This window comes from Canis aureus, chromosome 16 (assembly GCF_053574225.1).
Source record: "Canis aureus isolate CA01 chromosome 16, VMU_Caureus_v.1.0, whole genome shotgun sequence".
NCBI lineage: Eukaryota > Metazoa > Chordata > Mammalia > Carnivora > Canidae > Canis > Canis aureus.
In genome coordinates, this window is record NC_135626.1 from 12,779,418 (window position 1) to 12,800,590 (window position 21,173).

A 21,173-nucleotide genomic window follows, 5' to 3' on the forward strand; every position below is an offset into this window, starting at 1 on the left:
TGGCCAAATGCAGCACCAATGACCAGGGAACACACATGGCCATCATTCCAGCAAAGCTGGGACACGGGAGGGCAGGGCAGGGCAGGGCAGGGGGCCAGCATCTCAGTTGGTCCAGGGCCCGTGGTGGGCAGGCGCTGGGCCTGCGGGTCCCACTCACCTGGGTCCAGGCCATGCCGTTCTAGCAGACTCAGGACCTGCTGACTCAGCGCTCTGGGACTCAGCCTCTCCAACCTCGGGGACATCACCTGCGGGTGCTGCCTGCAGGGACACAGACACGTCTCTGGGCTGGCAATGACTTTCTTTTTAAAATGAATACATTTATGACTTGTATTTCTGTCAGGGTCACACATGCACACACAGAGGTCAAGATGCAGGTGATTCCACGAGAACCACCCACAGGAAGCACGGTACGTTACTGTCTCACCTGCTCCAGACACCTGCATGTCAATTTTGTCCCGTCTAGTATCTGCCTCTGTGTTTCCAAGTAACATACTCGCACGTGATCTCTTGGTTGTTCGGTTTTAGGTGTTTCACAGGGACGTCTCACCATGGGAGGCATTTGGCTGTCACCCGCTACCTGGCGTCTGCAATCCACCCAAGTCAGGACACACCATGCCTGTGACAGTCTGGTGAGCAGGCCAACACAGTCAGCGCAGGCCACGCTCCCGTTCTCTTTGGGGTAATATTTGTCTGTTTTTATCACCTCCTCAGTTTCTAGACCTGAGGGAGGACCTGGCCAGCCCCTTCATGAGTGCATGAGGAGGTGGGGCCTCCTCACCCTGCTGGCTGCGCACAGCACACCTGCAGAAGTAGCTGGACATGGCGCCCACCCGAGGTCAGTAGTCAGCTCCATGCTAGTGGGAGGTTCATTTGAGTGGATACGTTGTAGTTGAAAGAGCTCTCCCTCAGCTGGGGGCAGGTGGTGCTCCGGGAACCCCATCAGGTGTCTGCTCGCCCAGGGTCTGCAGTGTAGGTCTCACCCACTCCGGCTGCCCAGCACCACCTGCTAGGCCTGGCTCCCTGTCCTCTGTCCTGGGCACCTGGGGGGTGAGCCCCTCCTTATTTTTTTTCCTGGGGTTCCCATTATTTAGATGTTAGGCCTTCTTGACAGTATCTCTAATTTTTCTTTTAATCATTTCTGATTTTCTTTTTCTTTTTTCTCTCTGATTTTCATTCTGTTCATCAGTTTTGTACTTTTGGGAAGACATCTTCAAATTTGTCCTCCAAATCTTGACTGACATTTTTGCTTTGTGGTTGTATTTTTTTTTTATCTTTTTAAAGACTTTATTTATTCATGAGAAACAGAGAGGCAGAGACACAGGCAGAGGGAGAAGCAGGCTTCCTATAGGGAGCCTGATGTAGGACTCAATTCTAGGATCCCGGGATCATGACCTGAGTGGAAGGCAGACGCTCAACCACTGAGCCATCCAGGCATCCCTTGGTCGTATTTTTTATTGACAAGAGTTCTGTTCTGGGTTCTGAAAGCTTACTTGACACTGCACAGAGCCTCACCCCTGTTCTCAGCTGTGCCCAGACACAACAGCCTGGGGTCCCCAGCTCTGTCTGACCAGCATGGAGTCTGGGTCCCCCAGCCCTCCCTCCCAGCATGGAGGTGTGAGACCTCATGTGCTCCTCGCGGCCATGGGCTCAGCTTCTCAGCCTGCCAAGTGCTACTGCCTGACCACCTGCTGTCCCTGCACCTCTCAGTATCTTAGTGTTTTCTTCGTTTTAAAGCAAAGGGGCAATAACATGTACTCATGTTTACCTGCCAGAAACAGGTAAACTTTTTAAAGCCTAGTGTGTTGAGGTATAACTGACACACAGCAAGGAGCGGGGATCATAGGTGTGCCTGAGGACCCACTACCCACAGCTCACCTGGGATGCTCAGCCCCTGCCTTGCCCCTCGGCCTTGCTCTGGCTGGTTCCTGCAGAGACTGTGCACTAGGTGCTGAACTTCCCACAAAAGGGATCATGGAGTCTGGACCCTCAGGTCTGGACCATCTCGTACAACACTGAGTGTGTGGAGTTCCTCTATGCTTCGTGTGTACTGTGCACATCCCACTGTGTGCGGCCCACCATGCGAGGCCCAGCTGTGGCTGCAGACAGGTTCCTTGTCTGCTCTGCTATTGACAGACATGTGGATCTGCCCGGGGCTTTGGGCCCATGAGCATACACAGGTCTCTTCACAGACCATGCACCCGTGTGTCGTGGGCTTCTCCAGCAGGGATTTGCTGAGGCGGTCCTAGCACAGGTCTAGCTGTGGCCAAAGGTGCCAAAGAGCATACTTGAGTGGCCAAGCCACAGCAGACCCCACCAGCAGGGGCTCCACATCCCTGCTAACGTTTCCATTTTAGCTATTATGAAGGAAGCCATTGTGTCTTTTTCAGATATTTTCTTCTGCTCCAACCTTGTCTTCTCATTTAAAAAAATATCTTTGAGCAATCTCCACACCCAATGTGGGGTTCAAACCCAAGACCCGGAGATCAACACCCTCATGCCACGCCAATGGAGCCAGCCAGGTGCCACTCTTGTCCCTTTCCACATATGGAGTAACAGCAATGACCCCACACTAGACGTCCTGGCGTGGTGCCACACGTGCTCTGTCTGCTTCACAGCACGTTAAGTCACAGCCCTTGAATGCAGGCAAAATCAGTCCTATTTTAGGAATGAGGAAATAAACCCAGAAAGGGAAAGTGACTTGTCCATAGCTCCGGGGGCGTGGGCCCAAAGCCAGGCTGAATCTCAAGAGGGATGGTCCCAGGGCTGGGTGGCTCAGGGCACCTCCACAGACCTCCAAGCGCTACTTCACACTGTGGCCACCCCAGACACATGGCCATCCCTGTGCCCCACACGCAGGTGACATCCTTGTGTCATATATGGACGTAGTTGAAAGGAACCCACAAGGGCTCCAGGCGTGCACAAGTGAGGGTCACAAGGTGATGGGATGAAGGAAGGAGTAATGGACAGGCACCGTGACTCCCAAAACTGGGTAAGAAATGGTTCATGCAACATGGAGAATTATTTTTGTTCATCTAAGAGGGTTACCGGTCTCTCATCTGGTTCCAGCCCTGTGTGGCCTCTGGGCTCCAGAAGCAGGCCCCTCTCTGGCTGAGCTTGCCGATGTGTGTGTATGTGTGCGCGCACGGGGCATGCACAGGGCTTTCCTGTGTGCCTGATGCCACCCCTGGGCCTCCATGCGCTCACCTGGCAACAACTCTGATGTCAAAGTCAGGCTGGCACCAGGAGTCCAGGAGGGCCAGCAGCCTCCTCTGCAGGTCCGGGAAGCCAGCTACGTAACACTCCACAAGGTTCACCTTGTCCTGGAGAAGCAGCGGGATGCTCATCTATGACGGAGCACATCCTGGGGTCACAGCCTTGCAGGTGCCTGGTGCCTCCACCCTCCAGCCAGGACCCCAGACTCACCTCCTACCCAGAGGAGGGAGTGGCCAGAGCATCAGAACTGTGAGGACCAGAGACCTATTCAGGTGACCTGCCTCCCTGGGGGTGCAGAGGCTCAGACATCCGTGACTCCCAAGTGGCTCCCAGGGCATGGTGCCCTCATCCCAGCCCACGCTGTGCCGAGTGCACATGGGCACAGACACACGCAGGCCCCATGGCTCTCTGGCCTGGTCCTGGGCTCTGTGCTCATTCTATCTGCACTACAAAGGACTGGAGGCCCCAAGAGGCCAGGGGGATCCTGGGGAAGATCAGCTGTCCCCTTGTCTTCATTGAGCTGTGGTGGGAGGCAGGAAGGACACTAACCATGAGCAGTATCCCCGATGGCCCAGAAATGCCTCCTTGCTGGCACAGACAAACCTGCGCATGGTACCTGGCACATGCCCACAAGGGCCCTGAGCTGCCCAAGCCTCCAGGAAGCTCCGAGGAAGCCTCTGGTGGTAGCACGGCCTTGGGACACTCTGGCCATTTCTACTGTAAGGGCCGGGCCTCACCAAAGCCCCCTCCCAGGGGTCCCAACAGTAGACCCCTCCTCACCTCCTTCCCGCTCCATGTGACCACATAGGTCAAGCTGCCTGGAACCCAGACTGAACAGGGACCCATCTGCCAGGATGGGACCTCAGGGGAAGTCCCACTCCTGAGAGTCCCTATGGCCACAGCCTTCTGTGCATGTTACCCCTAAGGCCAGTGACCACCCTCTTGCCCCCACAAGTGACCTTGGCCCTCAGCACCCTGAGACCCCCGACCCCTCCATGAGGAGCAAAGGCCAGGGCTCACAGGTAGGAGAATGTCCCCCAACAAAACCATGTTTCTGGAGACCTAGGGTCTATCCAAGTGGGAATCTCCACACTTTGCATGAGAAAGATGCTCACCTTTTCAACATCAAGTCCTGGCTGTAGCTTCAGCTTCATGCCCAGCAGAGCAGCCTGACAACCACAAACGGAGCAGGTGACAATGGGCCTGGTTGGGGGCTCCCACCCTTCCATGCCTCCCAGCCACTGTGGGCACAGGACAGGGCTTGTTCAGATCCAAGGGCCTGGAATCCAGAAGCCTCTTGGCAGACAAGTCCCCCACCTCACGTGAACGAGACTCCACCTGACATGGAGCAGGTGGGAACAACCCAGCCAGGTGGGCCCTGCCAGGCTAGGGGGTGGCCTAGATGGGGCATGGGGCAGGTGCTGGGCCCAGGTGGCTCTGGCCAGGGGTTGCTGATGAGTGGACAGAGGACCAAGAGGGACCGGCAGACAAGAGGCAGGAGCTCTGTCACACCCCTCCCTCCCAGACGCTGGCCCACTGTACTCTGCCCACTACCTCCCAGAGCTGCCCTCCCCCTGCAAATGCAGCATGGCCAGTCATGGTGCTCACAGCCAGGGGCCAGGGCTGGTGAGCCCTGCCTCTGGGCACCCTGGGGGCCCCTGAGCACTTTCCACAGGGCACACCCAGTGGACAGCCCAGAAAGACCAGCCGAATACTGCCTGTCAGGAAGGTGGGCTGGCCCGGGGGAGGGGAGGCTGGAGCAGGATGTGCTGTGGTCTGTGGGTGCTGGGGGGACACAGGAAGCTGCCCCTGGGGACCAAAGACAGGGAGGCTCTGTACCCCAAGCTTCCTGGTGAGAAGGGGAGGGCAGAGGTCCCAGGACTAGGGAAGTGGGCCCCGCAGAAGGCCCTGACCCCGGGGCCCCACTCACGGCCACAGGGACCCCTCCTCCGACCCGGCGCAGAGCGCGCCCGGGGCCCTGAGCGTCCGCACGTACCGCGGACCGGGCTACTATTAATAATTTCCATACATCGCGCTCCTATTATGAGCAAAAATAACCGGCGGAGCAGCCGGGCGCCCCGCCCCACGCAGCTCACACAAAGGACCAAAATAGCGGCCTGGGAAAGGCCCGCTCCGGCTCCGGCCTCGGATCGCGCGGGGTGGGGGCGCAGGGCCAGGGGCCTTTCCCTTGAGGCGCTGACCCGGCGCCTCCGCAGCCTGGCTGCTGTCCAGGGCTCGCCCGCCGCCAGCCCCGCGGGGCCCTGAACGGGGTGGGGGGTTGGGGGGAGGGGAGGGACCAGGGCTGTGGGAGGGGTCCAGGTGCAGTGGTGGCGTGGGGGGTGTAGGGGAGGGGCCAGGGCTGTGGGAGGGGTCCAGGTGCGGGGGTGGTGGTGGTGCAGGGGAGGGGAGGGGCCAGGGCTGTGGGAAGGGCCAGGTCTGGAGGAGGGGCCCAGGGCTGTGGGAGGGGCCAGGGCTGTGGGTGGGGTCCAGGTGCGGGGGAGTGGGGGCCTGGGGGGTATTATCGGTTCTGGATGGGAGAACCCGTGAGGCACTAAGGGAGCACCCAGCGCCCTCAGGAAGGCTAGCACCGCACCCTGCTGGCCCCGCACACCAAGATCAGAAACCTGCACCTGTCCTGCCCCCTTCAGCTTCTTGGCTCCTCCAGGGTCAACACCTGCAGCTGGGCTCGGTCAGGAGGGGGGTGGGAGGCAGAGCTGGGGGCTTGGAACGCTCCCACCCTCAGACCAGGCTGTGGGCCAGTGACCCTGGGAGAGGTGAAGCAGGGGAAGCCACAAGGGGTAGGAGGTGGCAGAGGTGACCTGGGGTGCTAGGCTGCCCGCCCCCTCACTCCCTCTGCTGGGGTCCTCCGCCTTGGGTCCCCTAAGGACAAGAGTCCATCTGTGCTCTAGGTCCCAGCCCTCAGTGGGGTGGGGGGATCTTTGACCCCCCAGCCATCCAACAACCCCTCTGAATCCTGGAGTGAGGCCTCAGGCTTGGGGTGTAGGGTAGTCCGGAATGGTGGTCGGGGTGGAGGGGGCCAGGGTGGGCCCAGGGCGATCACAGCAGCAGGAACGGCTTCACCACAGAGGGCGGCCGGCAACCACTCACCACGTCCTGAGGATCTCTGCCCTCTGCCAGCAGGGATTCCCCCAAGGCGCCAGCGAGGTCAGGAGGGCCCTGCTGTGCCCACCCCAGCCCCTCATCTGTTGCCCTGTCGTCAGGGCCCTAGTCAGCAGTGGTGCCCACCAGCACCCACCAGTACCCACCGCAGGTGGACAGCTCAGACCTCACTTGTGCACACCCCACCTGCCCACGTAATCATTGTTGTAAGGAGTCAGAGCGCTCAGCAGGGCCCGTGGCCTGTGTCCTCTCCCCGCTTCTTCCAGAGCAGTGGCTTTTCATCCGGAGCTCTCCCAGCACTCAGGGTACCCCCTCCTTCATACTGTGTGGATGCCGCAGTGTGCGGCTGGCACACCCAGAGCTGGATGCAGCCCTGGGATGAGGTGGGAAGGGCTCTGCACCTGGAGGACGGGATGGGTGCCCCGGTTCCTTAGGGAGTGGACAGTGACCTGGGGAGATGGCTGACGCAGAATCCCCTCCTCCAGGAAGCCCCTTGCCTTGCCTGGCTTCTATCTTTGGGACTTGGGGGCGCTCCGGGTAGTTCTCTCATTGTCATCAGGCCTGGCTTACAATCCATCTCTGATCACTTTTCTGTCTGAGCTCCTGCTGAGGGGACAGCAGACCAAGCTGCCCACTGCCCACTGCGCTGTCACACAAGAGACCCAGCAGGTGTAGGAAGATCACCTGCTGATCCAGGGAAGGTGGGAGGGGCTCAGATCCCACAAAAGGCAATTTTGGAGGACTGGGCCTCCTTGGCACCTCCCAGGCCTTCCTGGCCTCTGCATGGCGGCCACTGAGAAGAGACACTGCACTGCCCAGCATCTGGGTCAGAGCAGGGCTGTAGACACCTCTGGCCTGACAGGTGCCAGAGCTGCTGCCTTTGGGGAAAATAAGAAAACCCGGAGGGGCCAGGGTTGCCACCGTGGGAAGAGTGTACATGGACCCCCAGGCTGCCCACTCCGTTGGGCAGGAGGGCTGGGCAGGTGCCCAGGCAGCCGAGCCCAGACTCAGTAGCCTCAGACCTGGGATGGGCCTACCTCCCACCTCCACAGCTTGGCTTGGGCCTGGAGCCAAGGGCCTTTCTTTCCTCCCCCCCAAGCAAAGCTATCTTTTTACCTTGATAAGCTGTTTAAAAAATGTAAATAAAATAACTCAGTAGACAAAAGCAGGCATTCATCCCGCCTGGAGCCAGCCGCCGCCCTCGACATGAAATATCGGCGCACATTAAGTCGTGAGTCCCTGCTAATCCGAGCGGACAGGCCTGAATGCGGCCCCTTTCGCCGGGCGCGGCGGTGGCCACTGGAGCATGCACCGCCTGCCGGGCGGCCCCGCTTGGGGACAATGGCTTTTCTTCGCAGAAGGGGCCTGTGCGGGACAAGAGCCCCCTTTGTGTTGGGATTCCTGCCTTGGAGCGTGAGGGAGGTGCATTCAGCCGGCCCTAGACACTCTTTGAAAGGCTCGGGTGTAACATAAGACGCCGAAACACTAGCCTGCCTTCTGCCTCCCGCATTCTTGCAAGCCCAGCCGCCCATTCAGCCTGCGGAGAATGGCCTTGCGCCACAGGAGCAGAGCCCCAGCCACATTGTCCCCGGCGTGGTCATCTTGGTTTCTCAGCGCCCTTCACCAGTCTCGAGACAAGAGCCCAGGCTGGGGCAGGACAGCCACCAACACACGGCCCTCATTTCCAAGGATTGGGGTCTGGCAGTCCAGGTGAGGCCTACCTTGCAAATAGCCCCCTGGCTGGGACTGGCCTCCCAGGGAAGAAGCCCCCATCCCACCCCCCATGGGGTGGGCCTGGGGTCCTGCCCTGGTGCCTGCCAAGCCCTGAGCCAGCACAGGCGCAGGAAGTATGTCCAGAAATTAGCACTGTCCACAAATTAGGTTTGATTTTGGGCCCGATGAGGCCATGGGTGGAGGTGAGCCTCTGGATACCCCAGAACATAGGAGCTCTGACTCGGTGGGAATGCACCCCTGAGCTGGGCGCCCCAGAACTTCTCCAGCGCTTGCCTCCCTGCGGTGATCCTCCCCCTCAGGGCACAGAGATGCCGCGGGGACCCCTGTGCCTACAGCAACAGCTCAGAGACGCCCCGCATGGAGTCCCCTCCCTACTCACTGCAGACTCCTCTTCCCTTCTGCCTCATGTACACCCGAGCCACTCCCAGGGCTCCTGGTCAGCCTCCATCTTCTCTCAGAAAATTCTGGACTTAAGTGAGAGCTGGTACTGCTCACAGAGGAGACTCAACGAACCCACCGAGACCCTCAGGGCCCCACGAGCTCTTACCCAGAGACTGGTAACTACCCATGCTTCCACACTTGCTCTTTCAGACCCAGGCCTCCCCAGGACAAGGGAGCCAAATGACCTGTCCCCACCAGGCCCTACGTTCAAAAGCATTGCATGCACTAGAGGACTCTCTGCTGTCATGACCAGTAACCTGTGCCCCACACTGAGCTCCTGCAAAGACACATGAGCATTAGGCGGAGGGGCTAGTCCTGGGGATCACTGGTAAGGTAGGATAGGGGTCTGGCCCAGCCTGCACGGCAGGGAGCCAATGGACCCTCAGGGGGCACCACCACTGGTCAGACTGGTCCAACTGAACCATCGAATAGTAGGAGATAGGCCACCCCAAGTGAGGGCAGGGCCACTGGATGGGTCCAGGGAGGTGGCAGGCATAGCATTCAGGGATCTCAGGGCACTGTTCTTGCTGTTGGGACAGAAGCAAAGTGGCCAGTCCCCAGGCCTGGTGTGGGTGTGACTGCAGGGTCCCCCCAGCAAGTACACAATGGGAGGGTACTGTCTTCAGCCAGCAGCTGGGCCTAGAGAGAACCGGACTGCTCGCCCCCAGGCCAGGTCAGCAAGAAGCCGAGTGGAGGGAGAAGGCCTCCAACCCCACAGGGTCATGCAGGTGCTCCTGGGTCAAAGCTCCCCTGGCCTGGGAAGCTCTGGGCCGGGAGGGTGTGGGAGATCCCGCAGTCTGACTTAGGCCCAAGGGGTGGCAAGTGTGGGTACAGGGACTCCCACCCTGCTGATCCTCTTAACCCCCACAACTGTTTCTGGGAGTTGACAAATGAGACTGGACAGCAGCATCTCAGGTAAGTGGCTCTGCCATAGGGCTTCCGGGCAGAGCCAGAGGATCCTTGGACCGCTGAGCATGTTTGAGGACCCAGTGGGCACCTCAAGACAGAGGACCCCAGGTGCCGTGCCACCTCATACGTGCCAGTATGAGGGGCTGCTCCCAGGCCTATTCAGCTTGGTGAGTATGAGTGTCTCCTAGGACCCCAATGTCGGGCACAGGCCTGAGCTGGGTTCTGGGGGTGGCTGGTCCCTGAAGCCTCTGCATCAGACCTGAAGCCCCCTCATGCAGCCCCCATAGTGGAGGGACAGAGAGGACACTTCCAGGGTGGACCCTGTGAGCCTCCTCGGCCCGGTTTGTGCCTGCTGCCTGACACATGCAGACCCGGCCGGTGGCCCCAGGATCAGAAGGCATGCCCCTGAGCCCTTCCCCCGAGCCCTGACCCACGACCCACGACCCACATGGGGGTCACACTCACTTCTTTGAACTTGCCCTCCCGGTGGAGCTGGTGGACATGAGTCAGCAGGGGGCTCTGGTCTGCATCCTGCAGCTGGAAGATGCTCACCAGTGGTTCCACCAGCACAGGGGGGCTCTCAGCAAGGACCCTGAGTGCACGGGCCTGCAGCTGCTTCAGCTTCAAGCTGCACTGGGGGGCAGACAGCAGCCTCAACTGGGGTCACAGTGCTGGGGCAGGCCTTATGAGGAATCCTGCACTGGCCACCTTGTGCCTACGGTGCACACTCTAGGCAGGCAGGGCCGAGAGGGGAGGGGCCCAGGTGGGGAGATGGAGGGTCAAGCCCACAGACCCGGAAGCCCAGGCAGTCTTAAGGCACCACACCCACCAAGGGTGAACGAACTCAGCTGGCTACAGAGGCCAGATGGCTGTGGCTTGTGGGGCTGTGGGCAGGGCTCACCTGGGCTGGCCCTGGGAGTGGCTGTGCCTGCAGCCAGTGCTGCAGCTGACAGGTAAGCCAGGACTCCAGGGAGGGGCCCTTCTGCTGCCAGCCCCGGCTGCTCTCCAGCATGGCTAGGAGTCCCGTCCGCGGATCGTCCAGGGCATCAAAGCCCCGCCAGGCCTCCTCCCGGAGCTGTGGAGACACAGACACTAGCTGCTCTGTCAGGCTCCAGGCCTCCTGGCACAGCCTCCCTGACCTGCGTGGTCCAGGGTGTGATTGGCTCAGAGGGACCTGGGGTGAGTCAGGTCATCCTCCCCTCTCGGGTCTCTGGCCTGGTCTGACTGCTGTGGCCCTGGGTCCCACTAATGGTCCCGTGAAGACAGGGGCTGGGTCCCCACGCAGACTGAGGGTGAGCACTGTCTGAGGGGCTCCAGTCATTCTGCCTCACTCCCACTACCTGTGTGATGTCCAGGACCCGCACCTGCCTTCAGACTCAGTGACGTGTTGGCAAGCGACAGGAAACAGATAAGAGAAGGAAAAAACCCATACCAAAAAATGCCTTTGGTGTGCTTTTCCACGTCTTGCAGAAGATTTGGAAACACGTGAACACTGACAGAAGAAACACATTCCACTTGGGCGAGTGGGTGTCATCCCAGGGCCACCCCGGTGCATGGCCGGCTGGCTGCGCCCTGGCCTATCAGCCATGAGATCCCTGGGGCACCCTGCAAGTCCAGGGCCTGCTTGCAGCCGCAGGCTTCTCTAGGTGTCCATTACTCAGGGCAGGTACCCTGACACCCGAGGCCACCCTAGGGGCCACTGTCCCCCATCTCCACCAGCTGCCCATGCCTTCCAGGAACATGTGAAAAAAGACCCCCAAGGCTGACCACTGCCTTCTTGCTCCTGGAAGGACAGATAGAGAAAGGCACTCTCTGGACTTTGGTCCCAACACATACAGGTCCAGTACCCCCTCGGCGCCCCGAAAAGTGACTCTGAGAGGCTCACAGAGCAGAGTGGGGTGGCTGTGTGGGTGGGACCTGTGGCTCCCAGTTACTGGCCAGCCAGCTCTTCCACTTGGAAGGTGAGCTCAGGTCAACACCCATCTCCTTTCTTCCCTGGAGAGTGTCCACCAGCCAGGTGGAGGGTGTACAGCCTGCCACGATCCAGGGCAGGAGGCTGGAAGGAAGAATCCTGCCCCAGGAGGCCCTCCAGCTCTGGGCCCAATGCTCACTGACCAGGGGCCACAAAAATTGAAGGCTTTTCCAGAAAAGCCACCATCCTTCCTACGACAGGGTGATGGGCAGCCAGGTGTAGATGAAGGATGCCCAAGGGGCCCTAGGAGGTCACACAGACCCCTTCCCAGTGGGATGGCCCCTGGAACCCCCCAGAACCCCTCCATGGTCAGCTGTGGGCCAGCTCCTTCTGTTGGGTTGTCCAGCTGCCCTTCATGGTGGGAGCTTCTGTGGTGGTCAGCAGAAGGGGAGCAAATGGGCAGGCCCTTCTGAAATGGTCACTGCCTATTGCTGTACGGTGGCAAGATGCTGGCCATGTCCCCACCCACGAGAAGGCTCCAGAGGACAGCTTAAGGGGACCAGCACGCGGCCTGATGGCTATCTGCTTCCAGGGGCCCAGGACGCTGGATGGTCACCCTCCGTGAATGCAGAGTGCACGGGACTTGTCCTGACACACCAGACACAGTCGAGGTGCCCAGAGCAAAGGGGGTCTGGGGCTTGGAGTGATACCATGGAGGTGACGCTCACTGTTCCTGGGGCCCCGTGGTAATGATGCTCATCATCCCCAGGGCGAAGGTAGGTGCATCCCAGAAGGAGCCAAGACCCTACAGGGCATCTGCGGGCCTTGCTTATGGCTGTCACTACTGAGGGCATGTCCTTGCTCACTGTGGCATCTTCCCTGGAGAGAGGAAGCCTTCAGCAGCCCCAGTGACCTCCCCAGGGTTCTGCTGACCCAGCCGGGGTCACAGGCTCCCCCACTGCTAGTGACTAAGCGACCATGGAGGGAAGTCACCAGGGAGGCTGTTGGCCACACGGCCCTTCCCATGTCTCCGCCCGGAGAGCATCCGGGAGCCAGGCTGGGCTGGAACTCTCCTCAGGAGAGCCATTCTTGGGTCTGGAGCTCCAAGTCACCTGCATCCTGCTTGTGCGCGCCTCTTCCGACACAAATGCCTCTGCTGTGCTCAGACAGCACCAGTGCCCCCAGGCCACGGGGCCCACCCACAGAGCTCTGGGCTGCAGGCAGGGCTGCAGGGGCAGCTCCGAAACATGGGCCACGGCCCCTGCATCCACCATGCAGACGATGCTTCCCAGACATTCAGGGCAAATGTCTACTTAGTTCCAGTGTAATTTTGAAACCACCGTGCTTGAGCCATCTGGCAGCTTACTGAAAGTGAAACACAGACTTTCTCCTGCAGCATTAGGGTGAACAGGAGACTTGGCAAGTCTCCCTGTACAAACACCCAGCAGAGGCGAGGGGTCTGCGAGGAAGGAGGCCCAAGGTCCCAGGGTGGCCACATGGAGGTGGGGCCATAGGCAGCTCCCTCCACGGGGTGCACGGGGCACACGGGCTGACACGTCACACACATGGTCCTGGCGACGCTGCCCCAGGGGAGGCTGGCGGGCAGGAACCCCTGTCACGCTGTCACTGCCCGGCCGGCACACTTCCAGTGGGAGAGAGCTTTGCTAAGATGAGCTCAGGAGGACCCACAGAGCACAGGGGACAGTCACTAGGGCTGCTGGGCAGCAGGCAGGGAGAGCTCCAGGGACAGGGCAGGGGGATGCGGGTTTGGGAATGAAAGAAGACAATAAATGTGCCTGAAACTGTGGAGAAGTGAAAATTAAGGGAGGAACACAGGGGCCCCAAGGGATGGCTGGGCCCCACCTGCAGCCCCCAGACCCCTGCAGCCGCCAGGTGTACCTCACATGCGAGGTCCCGAGCCCACCGGCCATCCCTCATTCTGGAAGGTGGAAGTCCAGTCCGCGGCCCCTCTGTGTTGCTCTGGCCTATGCCTGGTGGCCCCATGTCTATGCTTACAACCCCTGGAACCCTGGCTCTGGGACTGTGGCCACTGCCCTGTCCCTCCCTCCTGCCTTCTGGCTGCCCCTCGCCAGCTTGCACTGCAGAGGTGAAGGTGCTGCCTGCCCCATCTTGACCCCACAGGTTCCTCGGGCTTGAGCGGAGCCAGAGCCCCCACAAGACCTACTCCAACACCCTGGTTCTGCCTTAGGAGGGCCACAGGTTGGCTGGGACTTGACGTTTCAAACAAGCTCCCAGGGGTCTGGTGTCCTGGGCCCCGCTGTAGGGGGCACAGGCCTTTCCACACTCCCCTTCCTGTGCCAATTGTCTCTCCTCCCGTCACCACCCAGGGGGGCTCTGTGGACATCTGTCCTCGGGCCCAGGCCCCACTCTACACCAGCCACGGACTCCACCTGCAGCCTGCATCCTGGCCGCTCACACCAGCATCCAAACCTGCCACTCCTGCTGCATCTTTAAGGAGGAACCACAGCCCCCCACCATCCCATTTCCTTCCTCTTAGGATCCAGCTTCCAGCTTTCCTGCCCTGTTCTCCCAGGACCCTGGAACTTCTCCAAGCTCGGCCAGCCCTCAGGACGCCACTACTGTCACACTGGTCCCTCCGCCCCGTGGTCCCTGGTGGCCCTCCGCCGTCTGCCTCTGGGACACTGGGGCATCTCCAGAGATGAGCTCACTCACTGGGCCCCGGACCAGTTCTGGTGGGTGAACCCAGTGAAGATAGCACGTGTTTCTCTAGGCTCCCCGGGAGCCGCCAGGTGGGGACCATGACTGCCCGGCACGCTCACGGGCAAGACCTGCCACACACAGGCCTCTCTGGCACTGAAAATGAGAGTATGTGCTCCTTCCTGTGTGGGCTTGGAAGTGAGGAACGGCCGGCATTAGAGATGCCTTAATGAAGAGGGAGCCCTGAGCTGGAGGGAATGTAGCCCGTCAGGGCCGTAAGTACCTGGGGAAGAGGAGACTGCACATGAGGCCCATGGCAGCAGTGGTGGCACCTGTCAGAGAGGAGAGGCAGCCATAGAAGATGGGCTGGCCCCATTTGGGTTCTGGAGAGGTGGGAAGCACCTCAGGCTGGCAGCCACACCACTGCGGTGATATTCCCTGGGAAAGGAAGAAGCAGGAAGTGCCCCATAGACGGTGCCACAGCCCCGGACCTCGAGCACCCACGCAGGACAGTCTGTGGGCTCCTCCAGACTCTCTGGGGACGAGGACTCCTACCATCATCCAGCTGCCCCAGGAATGAATAGAAGGGAGGTGTTCAACGCAGCCCTGAGTTAGTTCCCTTTGACGCAGGACAGACAGACAGATGCCCCAGGCACTCACCAGGCGAGGCGCAACCCGGGCGTGCAGGGCGGCTTGAGTGGGGCTACCTGTGAGGCCAGTTCCCCAAATAACACAGTCACGTTGCCTCAGCATTAACCCAAGGCCACGGGATATAGAATTTAAAGAGCTTTTGGTTTCTGCAAAGACTGTATTTCTCTAGCCGATGGCTGGACGGGGTGGCTCAGAGCCTGGATGCATCAGTCCAGGGTGCTGACCACCACCACAGAGCCCAGGCCTGTCCCCTGACACACACAAGTGTGGCTGACCCACAGGCCAGGTGCTGGTCCCCCTCTCCCCCTTTGCTGCGAAGCAAGCCGTGGGCCTGGCAGGAGCGTCCTCAACGTCCCCAGCTCGGGGCACCACTCCTCCACCAGCCTGCAGCCCTTCCTACCCTGGATGAACTGCCCACCCTCAACCAGGAGTGGGAGGCAGGACAGGAGACACGGGCCTCAGCCCTCTGGCCCTCACAGTGGTGACTGCTACGTACCCACCCTGGAGCCAGGGCAACTTTGTTCTTCTGCTTCAGGGAGCCGAGGGCAGGGCAGGGCATCCAGGGTCAGGGGTACTTCTGCTATCCCCAGGGCCAAAGCCGCCCTCCAGGCACAGGCCGTGGCGGGACCACCGAGTGGCTGTGGGAGAGCATGCAGCCCCCTGCCAGGGCCACATGCATCCCCAGTGGGATGGCCAGATCAGTAGTCGCTGGACGGGAGCCATGAGAAGGCCTGTGAGATCCCGGGGCCCCTGTGCCATGCAGATGCTGAGTGGCAGTTGCAGGCCCTTCCCTCCTGCTCTCGGCCCAAGTGTCCAGTGGGTGTTGGCCCAGGGCTCCCACCCCCACGTGTCTACCGGAATTTTCAGAGAGGGTGGCCCACTGAGGCCAGCAGAGGTGCCCGCGCTCCGTGCGCTCACTCACCTGCTGCAGCTCCCGCGTGGACCACAGTTTCTGCAGGGCCTGCAGGAACGGAAACGGGTCCTGGCCTGTGGGGGACAAGACAAGGTCTATGCAGGACCCCCCATCCCCCACCTTGACCAATGCCCGGGGGCTCTGCATACATGACACCCACTGCCTGTGGACTCTTGTGCCTCTCTGGCCAGAGCTGCCTGCTGCCCCTTCCCTGGGACCTGGGGCCTGCCTGTCCCGCAGTGCTTGCTGCGAAGTGCTGCTGCCCACAGTATGGGGGAAGCCAAGCCTCATGTTTCAGGGGTGCTGGGCCGTGGGCCTTGGAGTGGCCACACTGCATGGCCAGGAAAGGGGCATCAGACAGCAGGGCCAAGGTCGCAGCACTGACCGTCAGGGCATGCCTGGTGGGCCACAGCACCCCCACTCTCCATGTCACTCATGGCCTCCCATCCACCGCCCACCTAGTCTGGCCTCCAGCCCTTGCTGCCCCCACACAGGCTGGCTACACCCTGGAGCCTCCCCAGCCACACCCCAGGCTGTCTCTCACTTGCCCACGTCCCCAGCCCACCGTGGGACTGAGGGCTGGGGTGGGGACCCCGCTGGGACACCCCTTCTGCTGGACAAGGGGCTGTGCCCTTACAGTGGGTGCAAGGTCAATGCCAGGGAGGGCGGGGCTGGCCGGGGAGGCGGCTACTGCCCTGTCCACCTTGGGAAGGAGAGCAGCCTGAGTCACCCACAGCCACCAGCGCCCCCTGGCTGTCTCAGGAGGGCCTGCCCCACCCCCTCCAGCCCCCTTCCCCAGCCCCTCAGGGCAGGGCCACCCTGCTTGGCCTGTTCCAGCTTCCCTGGCCCACCACACAGGCCCCAGGACTGCAGGAACCCCTCCTCGTCCAGTAGGTCCTGCTGCCCCCGGGATGTTACAGAGCAGGCCCGGTGGGGCTGCCAGGTGAGCCGGGAGTAGACAGAGCCTGCTGTGTGTGCAGCTCCGGGGATGTGGACAAGCCCTGGCACTCAGGTCTCCCTCAGGACCCCAGCCGTGACCCTCACACAGTAGACAGCAGAGTAGGGCCTGGATGGGCCCACGAGCTGGGGGAGGGGAGGTCCCCAACAGGTGCCCTGGGTCACATCTGGGGGCTTAGGGGCCCAGGGGCTTCACCTGCCTATCCACCAAGCATTGGGGCCCACGGGGCTCAGGCAGGAGACCAGATGTAGCCAGATAGGTGGGGACAGCTGGACCTAGCTGGGAAAGACATGGACCGCCAGGGTGAGACTCCATGTGCAGCAGGGGCAAGTGAGCGACACACTGGATGCATCCCAGGGCAGCCGGGGCCTCAGCGGCATTCATGGATGGAACAAAGGGAAACCACATGTGCCTTGCGGGAGATGCAGAACAAGCACTTCACGCAAGTAATTTCTGTTGGTGGTTTAAGAAACAAGTCTGCAAATTAGGAATAGAGGCGACCTCATTGGCCAGAAAGGAAGATGTTTGTAGGAAACGTGCTTAGCTGAAAGCATTCCCAGGGCTGGGGCACAGGCAGTGGGAAGGAACAGGCAAGGCTGACATCTGGAGCCTTCCTCACTCCGGTCTGCCTGTACATGATACATGACTTGGCGCTAAGGAGAGACGACTGGTCAGGCCAGAAGAAGGCACGGAGAGGAGGAAGCTGTCAGCACAGGCACAGGCGGCAAGGCCCTGGCCCCGAGACGTCTTAGAAGAGGCACCGCTATGGAGGCTGTGAGCTGTCTGAGTGGGGCTGCCCCAGTGGACACATGCCCACCCTGCCCCAGTCCAGAGGGCACCCCGACACAGCCCCGACATCCAAGGGGGGGCTCTGGGTGCCCGCATGCCAGCAGGGCTTCGTGAGGATGTGCCATGCAAGAGGCCATGTGTTGGATGTGAGAAATCGCTGTACCTCCCAGATTCTACTATAAAACCTAAAACTGCTCTAGAAAAAAATAAGTCTTTAGAAATCAAAACAAGAAAATAAAAACATTGCCACTCAAAACATAATTTTTTGCAAAGTTGTGAAGAATCAAAAGAGGAGGTATTAGGGGTGCCCAGGGGGCTCGGTCAGTTGAGTGTCTGACTCTTGATTTCTTTTTTTTTTTTAATTTTTAAGAGTTTATTTATTTATTCATAGACACACACACAGAGAGAGGCAGAGACACAGGCAGAGGGAGAAGCAGGCTCCGTGCAGGGAGCCCGACGTGGGACTCGATCCCGGGTCTCCAGGACCACATCCCGGGCTGCAGGCGGCGCCAAACCGCTGCACCACTGGGGCTGCTCTGACTCTTGATTTCAACTCAGATCATGGTCTCAGGTTGTGACATCCAGCCCCAGGTTGGGCTCCACGCTCAGTGCAGAGCCTGCTTGAGATTCTCCCCCTCTACACCTCCCCTACACTTTCACTAAAGATCAATGAATAGAGAGAAGGCATGAGGATTACACATCAGGCTTGTTCTAGAGTGGACACCACCCCACACAGGGCCAGCAACCAACAAATAAACATTAAAAACAGAATAGCACAAAAAAACTAATATCTTTTTTTAAAAGATTTTATTGATTCATCCGAGAGACAGAGAGAAAGAAAGAGCGTGTGCACAAGCAGGGGGAGTGGCAGAGGGGGAAGGAAAAGGAAAAGCAGACTCCCCACTAAGCAGGGGGCCCTGACATGGGACTTGATCCTATGACCTCGGGACCATGACCCGAGCCAAACACAGACACTCAGCCAACTGAGCCCCCAGATGCTCCCCAAATTCAAATTTTGTTGGATAAATCTAATAAAAGAAATTCATGCAAAAAAACCCACAAAACCATAAAACACTGATATAAAGGGGATCCCCGGGTGGCTCAGTGGTTGAGTGTCTGCCTTCCGTTCAGGGCGTGATCCTGGAGACCTGGGATTTAGTCCGACATCAGGCTCCCTGCATGGAGCCTGCTTCTCCCTCTGCCTGTGTCTCTGCCTCTCTCTCTCTCTCTCTGTGTGTGTTTCTCATGAATAAATAAATAAAATCTTTTAAAAAAATAAACACTGATAAAAAGATTAAGAGACCCAATAATGCAGGAAGGCCCTCCCCACACAAGAAAAGGGGTTGTCACCTGTCCCACAGGTGGTCAGGTGGTGTGTGTGTGTCCACGCACCTAACAATCTGCCCGAAGTCACAGTGAAGCAAGACCCCCACCCAGCATGGCACCAGCCTGGAGAGGATGGATCTGGACCCACGTCATCGCCCCCAGCCTGAGCTGGGCACGCCTTGGACAGCCCTGTGGCACCGGCACCCTGTGTCCCTGCTGAGCATGCTGAAGCATCCCCCGCCTCACACCCATGGAAAAGGCGCACTCAGCCCCACAGCTGAGTGTGGGAAACACATAAACTGAGCCTTTGGGACAGTATCTTGATGCCTTTGGGTGGAGAGGTCTCCCAAAAAACACTCTCACGAAAAGACTCCCACCTGTGGAGAGGACCCTGCAGGAGACTGGCACATCATGGATAGGTTCAGAGAGGACAGCGCCCCATTCTGCCTCCAGCGTTTAAGGGGACAGCCCTGCACGCAGCTGCTTCCCCCACAGACTGGTCCCCCACACTGGCCAAGAGGCCACTGTCCGTCCCTCCGGGGCAGTGACCACACTGGCTTTGCTGGGTGCTTCCCAGTGAGCTTAGGACAGTGTACACCCAACCCCAGTCAACAGCTCAAGGGGCCTCAGGGAGACACCTGGGAACCCTAGGTGCAGCTGGAGGGGACCTGAGCCAGGTGTGAGTGGGCAGGGTGATGTGGGTGGGTGCGGGTTGTGGGCAGGGTGGTCCTCTAAGCTGAGGGGAGGCTCCCGAACTGACGCCCCCTGAAGACACAGACAGGGAGGGCATTGGGAGGCATTTGTCTGAAGGAACAGATACGCTAAGAGTCACTCTGCAGGGTCCCGCGCAGGACCGGGAGGGCCTGGGTCCCTGCTGCCCTGACCCACAGATTCAGGCAGGAGTCCAGGTAGGAGCCTGGTATGAGGGGCTCTTGTCCACAGGATGGACATGGGTCATGCCCACGGCCTGTTGTGGCCCCCACCTTCCCATCCGGGCCCAGGGCTGGGCAGGACCAAGTTCACAGCCAACACTGCCCTAATGCCTTGGGCTTGCTGGCAGACGGCCAGACAGCAGGTGCAGGGCCTGAGACAGATGGCCCTTGACCCCTCTCAGGACTCCTTATTGGGGCGGGGTGGGGGCTGTGCGTACAGAGGACATTGTACAGTGACCCAGCCTCGGGCATCACACCTGCACCCCCCGCCCAGGCTGTGTGTGTCTCACTGCCTGTCCCTGCACCCACTCCAGCCATGAGGGGCCAGGGGGCTGGAGGCTCCAGTCGTGAGTGGCTGGGAGCTTGGGGGCTCCAGTTGTGAGGGGCTGGGGGCAGCCCACCCCCCGCTCCATCCCTTCCTGTCCTGCTTCTTTGGTGCCCACCAGACACGGAGAGCTGTTGGCTGCCCCGTGATGCTCCCAAGGTGGTGACAGGAGGACAAGACACATAGGGATGGGCGGGCAGGACAGACAGACCCCACTTCACACACAGCACCTGAGCTGCCTCAGCACCTCACTTTATGGACAGATGCACCCCAGAAAACGCAGCCATGCTGCTGGCTGCCACAGCTGCCTGCTGTGTCCTGTCATGACATGGGTGGAAGACATACAGTAAGTACCGTGGGCGTTTCTCACAGGTAGAGCTGGGGCGGTGAAGTCTCTGGAACCATGGCTGGTGTGGCTGAACTAGGGAGGGCACCAGGCCTCCCGTCCCCACATAGTCTGTGTGGAGACTGCGTCCTGGCTGTGGCCTCCTCTGGCCCACACAGGCCCCTGCACTGCTCTGTGATCCCACTTGCCACCAGTGCTGCTTCGGGCAGGGCCTTGTCTGTGGGTCCTGGCAGTGTCACCCCCACCCCCGGGATGGCTGTCCCCACCCTGGCTGTTGCCCTGAGGAGGGGCCAAGGCACAAGCCCATCATGCCTGCACATCCCACAGCACCACCCAGCACGGGAGCCCAGGCCCTCTGTGGTGATGTGCGTTGTGGCAGTCGGGGGCATCCTGCCCCCCCGGGATGGGGGCATGAGGCTCCTCGGCAAGGCAGGGCCACCCTCTCCAGCACACCTGCCTGCCCCTCCTGGTCCCCAGTCCCTGATCCCCATCAGGACACAAGGGGGTGAGGCCTCCCTGAGCAGGGCATGGAGACGAGGACAATGGGCAGTCCTCCAGGCTCCACGTGCAAGCCCTGCTGCCCAGAAACCCCCTGAGGCTCCCCCACGGCATCCAGGCCCCACAGGCAGGTGGGCTCAGCTCCCCGCTTGGGGCCGCCCCGTTGGGGAAGTAGGATGACAGGCCCTGCTGTCTTGCTTCCTCCAGCAGGTCATGAGCCTCTGGGACTGAGTCCCCACCAGCTGTCAGCTCTGGTGCCTACAGCGTCCAGCTGGCCCTGGGAGGTCACAAGGAGTCAGGTGGCCACACAGGCAAGCTCCCGTCCCTGTCGGCGATGTCACCACACACCAGGGTCCCCTGAGTGGCGGAGCCCAGGGCACGTTAGGGAATGTGCTGGAAGGCAGGATCCTACTGACAGCAGGAATTT

At 60.3% G+C, this 21,173-nt stretch overlaps 1 protein-coding gene across 19 annotated transcripts in view; it reads right to left on the reverse strand.

The window, feature by feature from the left end:
* The window catches only part of EXD3 (exonuclease 3'-5' domain containing 3), an 80,886-nt gene that overhangs the window by 36,977 nt on the left and 22,736 nt on the right, over nt 1-21,173 (reverse strand). For 18 of the 19 annotated variants that reach the window (XM_077851579.1, XM_077851574.1, XM_077851578.1 and 15 more), the window contains 6 exons: nt 15,582-15,646; nt 10,319-10,492; nt 9,883-10,050; nt 4,329-4,382; nt 3,205-3,344; nt 158-258 (listed from right to left, as the gene is read on the reverse strand). In XM_077851579.1, coding sequence (XP_077707705.1) covers nt 158-258; nt 3,205-3,344; nt 4,329-4,382; nt 9,883-10,050; nt 10,319-10,492; nt 15,582-15,646 — 702 coding nt within the window. The remainder of the gene's footprint in view (nt 1-157; nt 259-3,204; nt 3,345-4,328; nt 4,383-9,882; nt 10,051-10,318; nt 10,493-15,581; nt 15,647-21,173) is intronic. The other variant, XM_077851569.1, reaches the window with a different exon arrangement.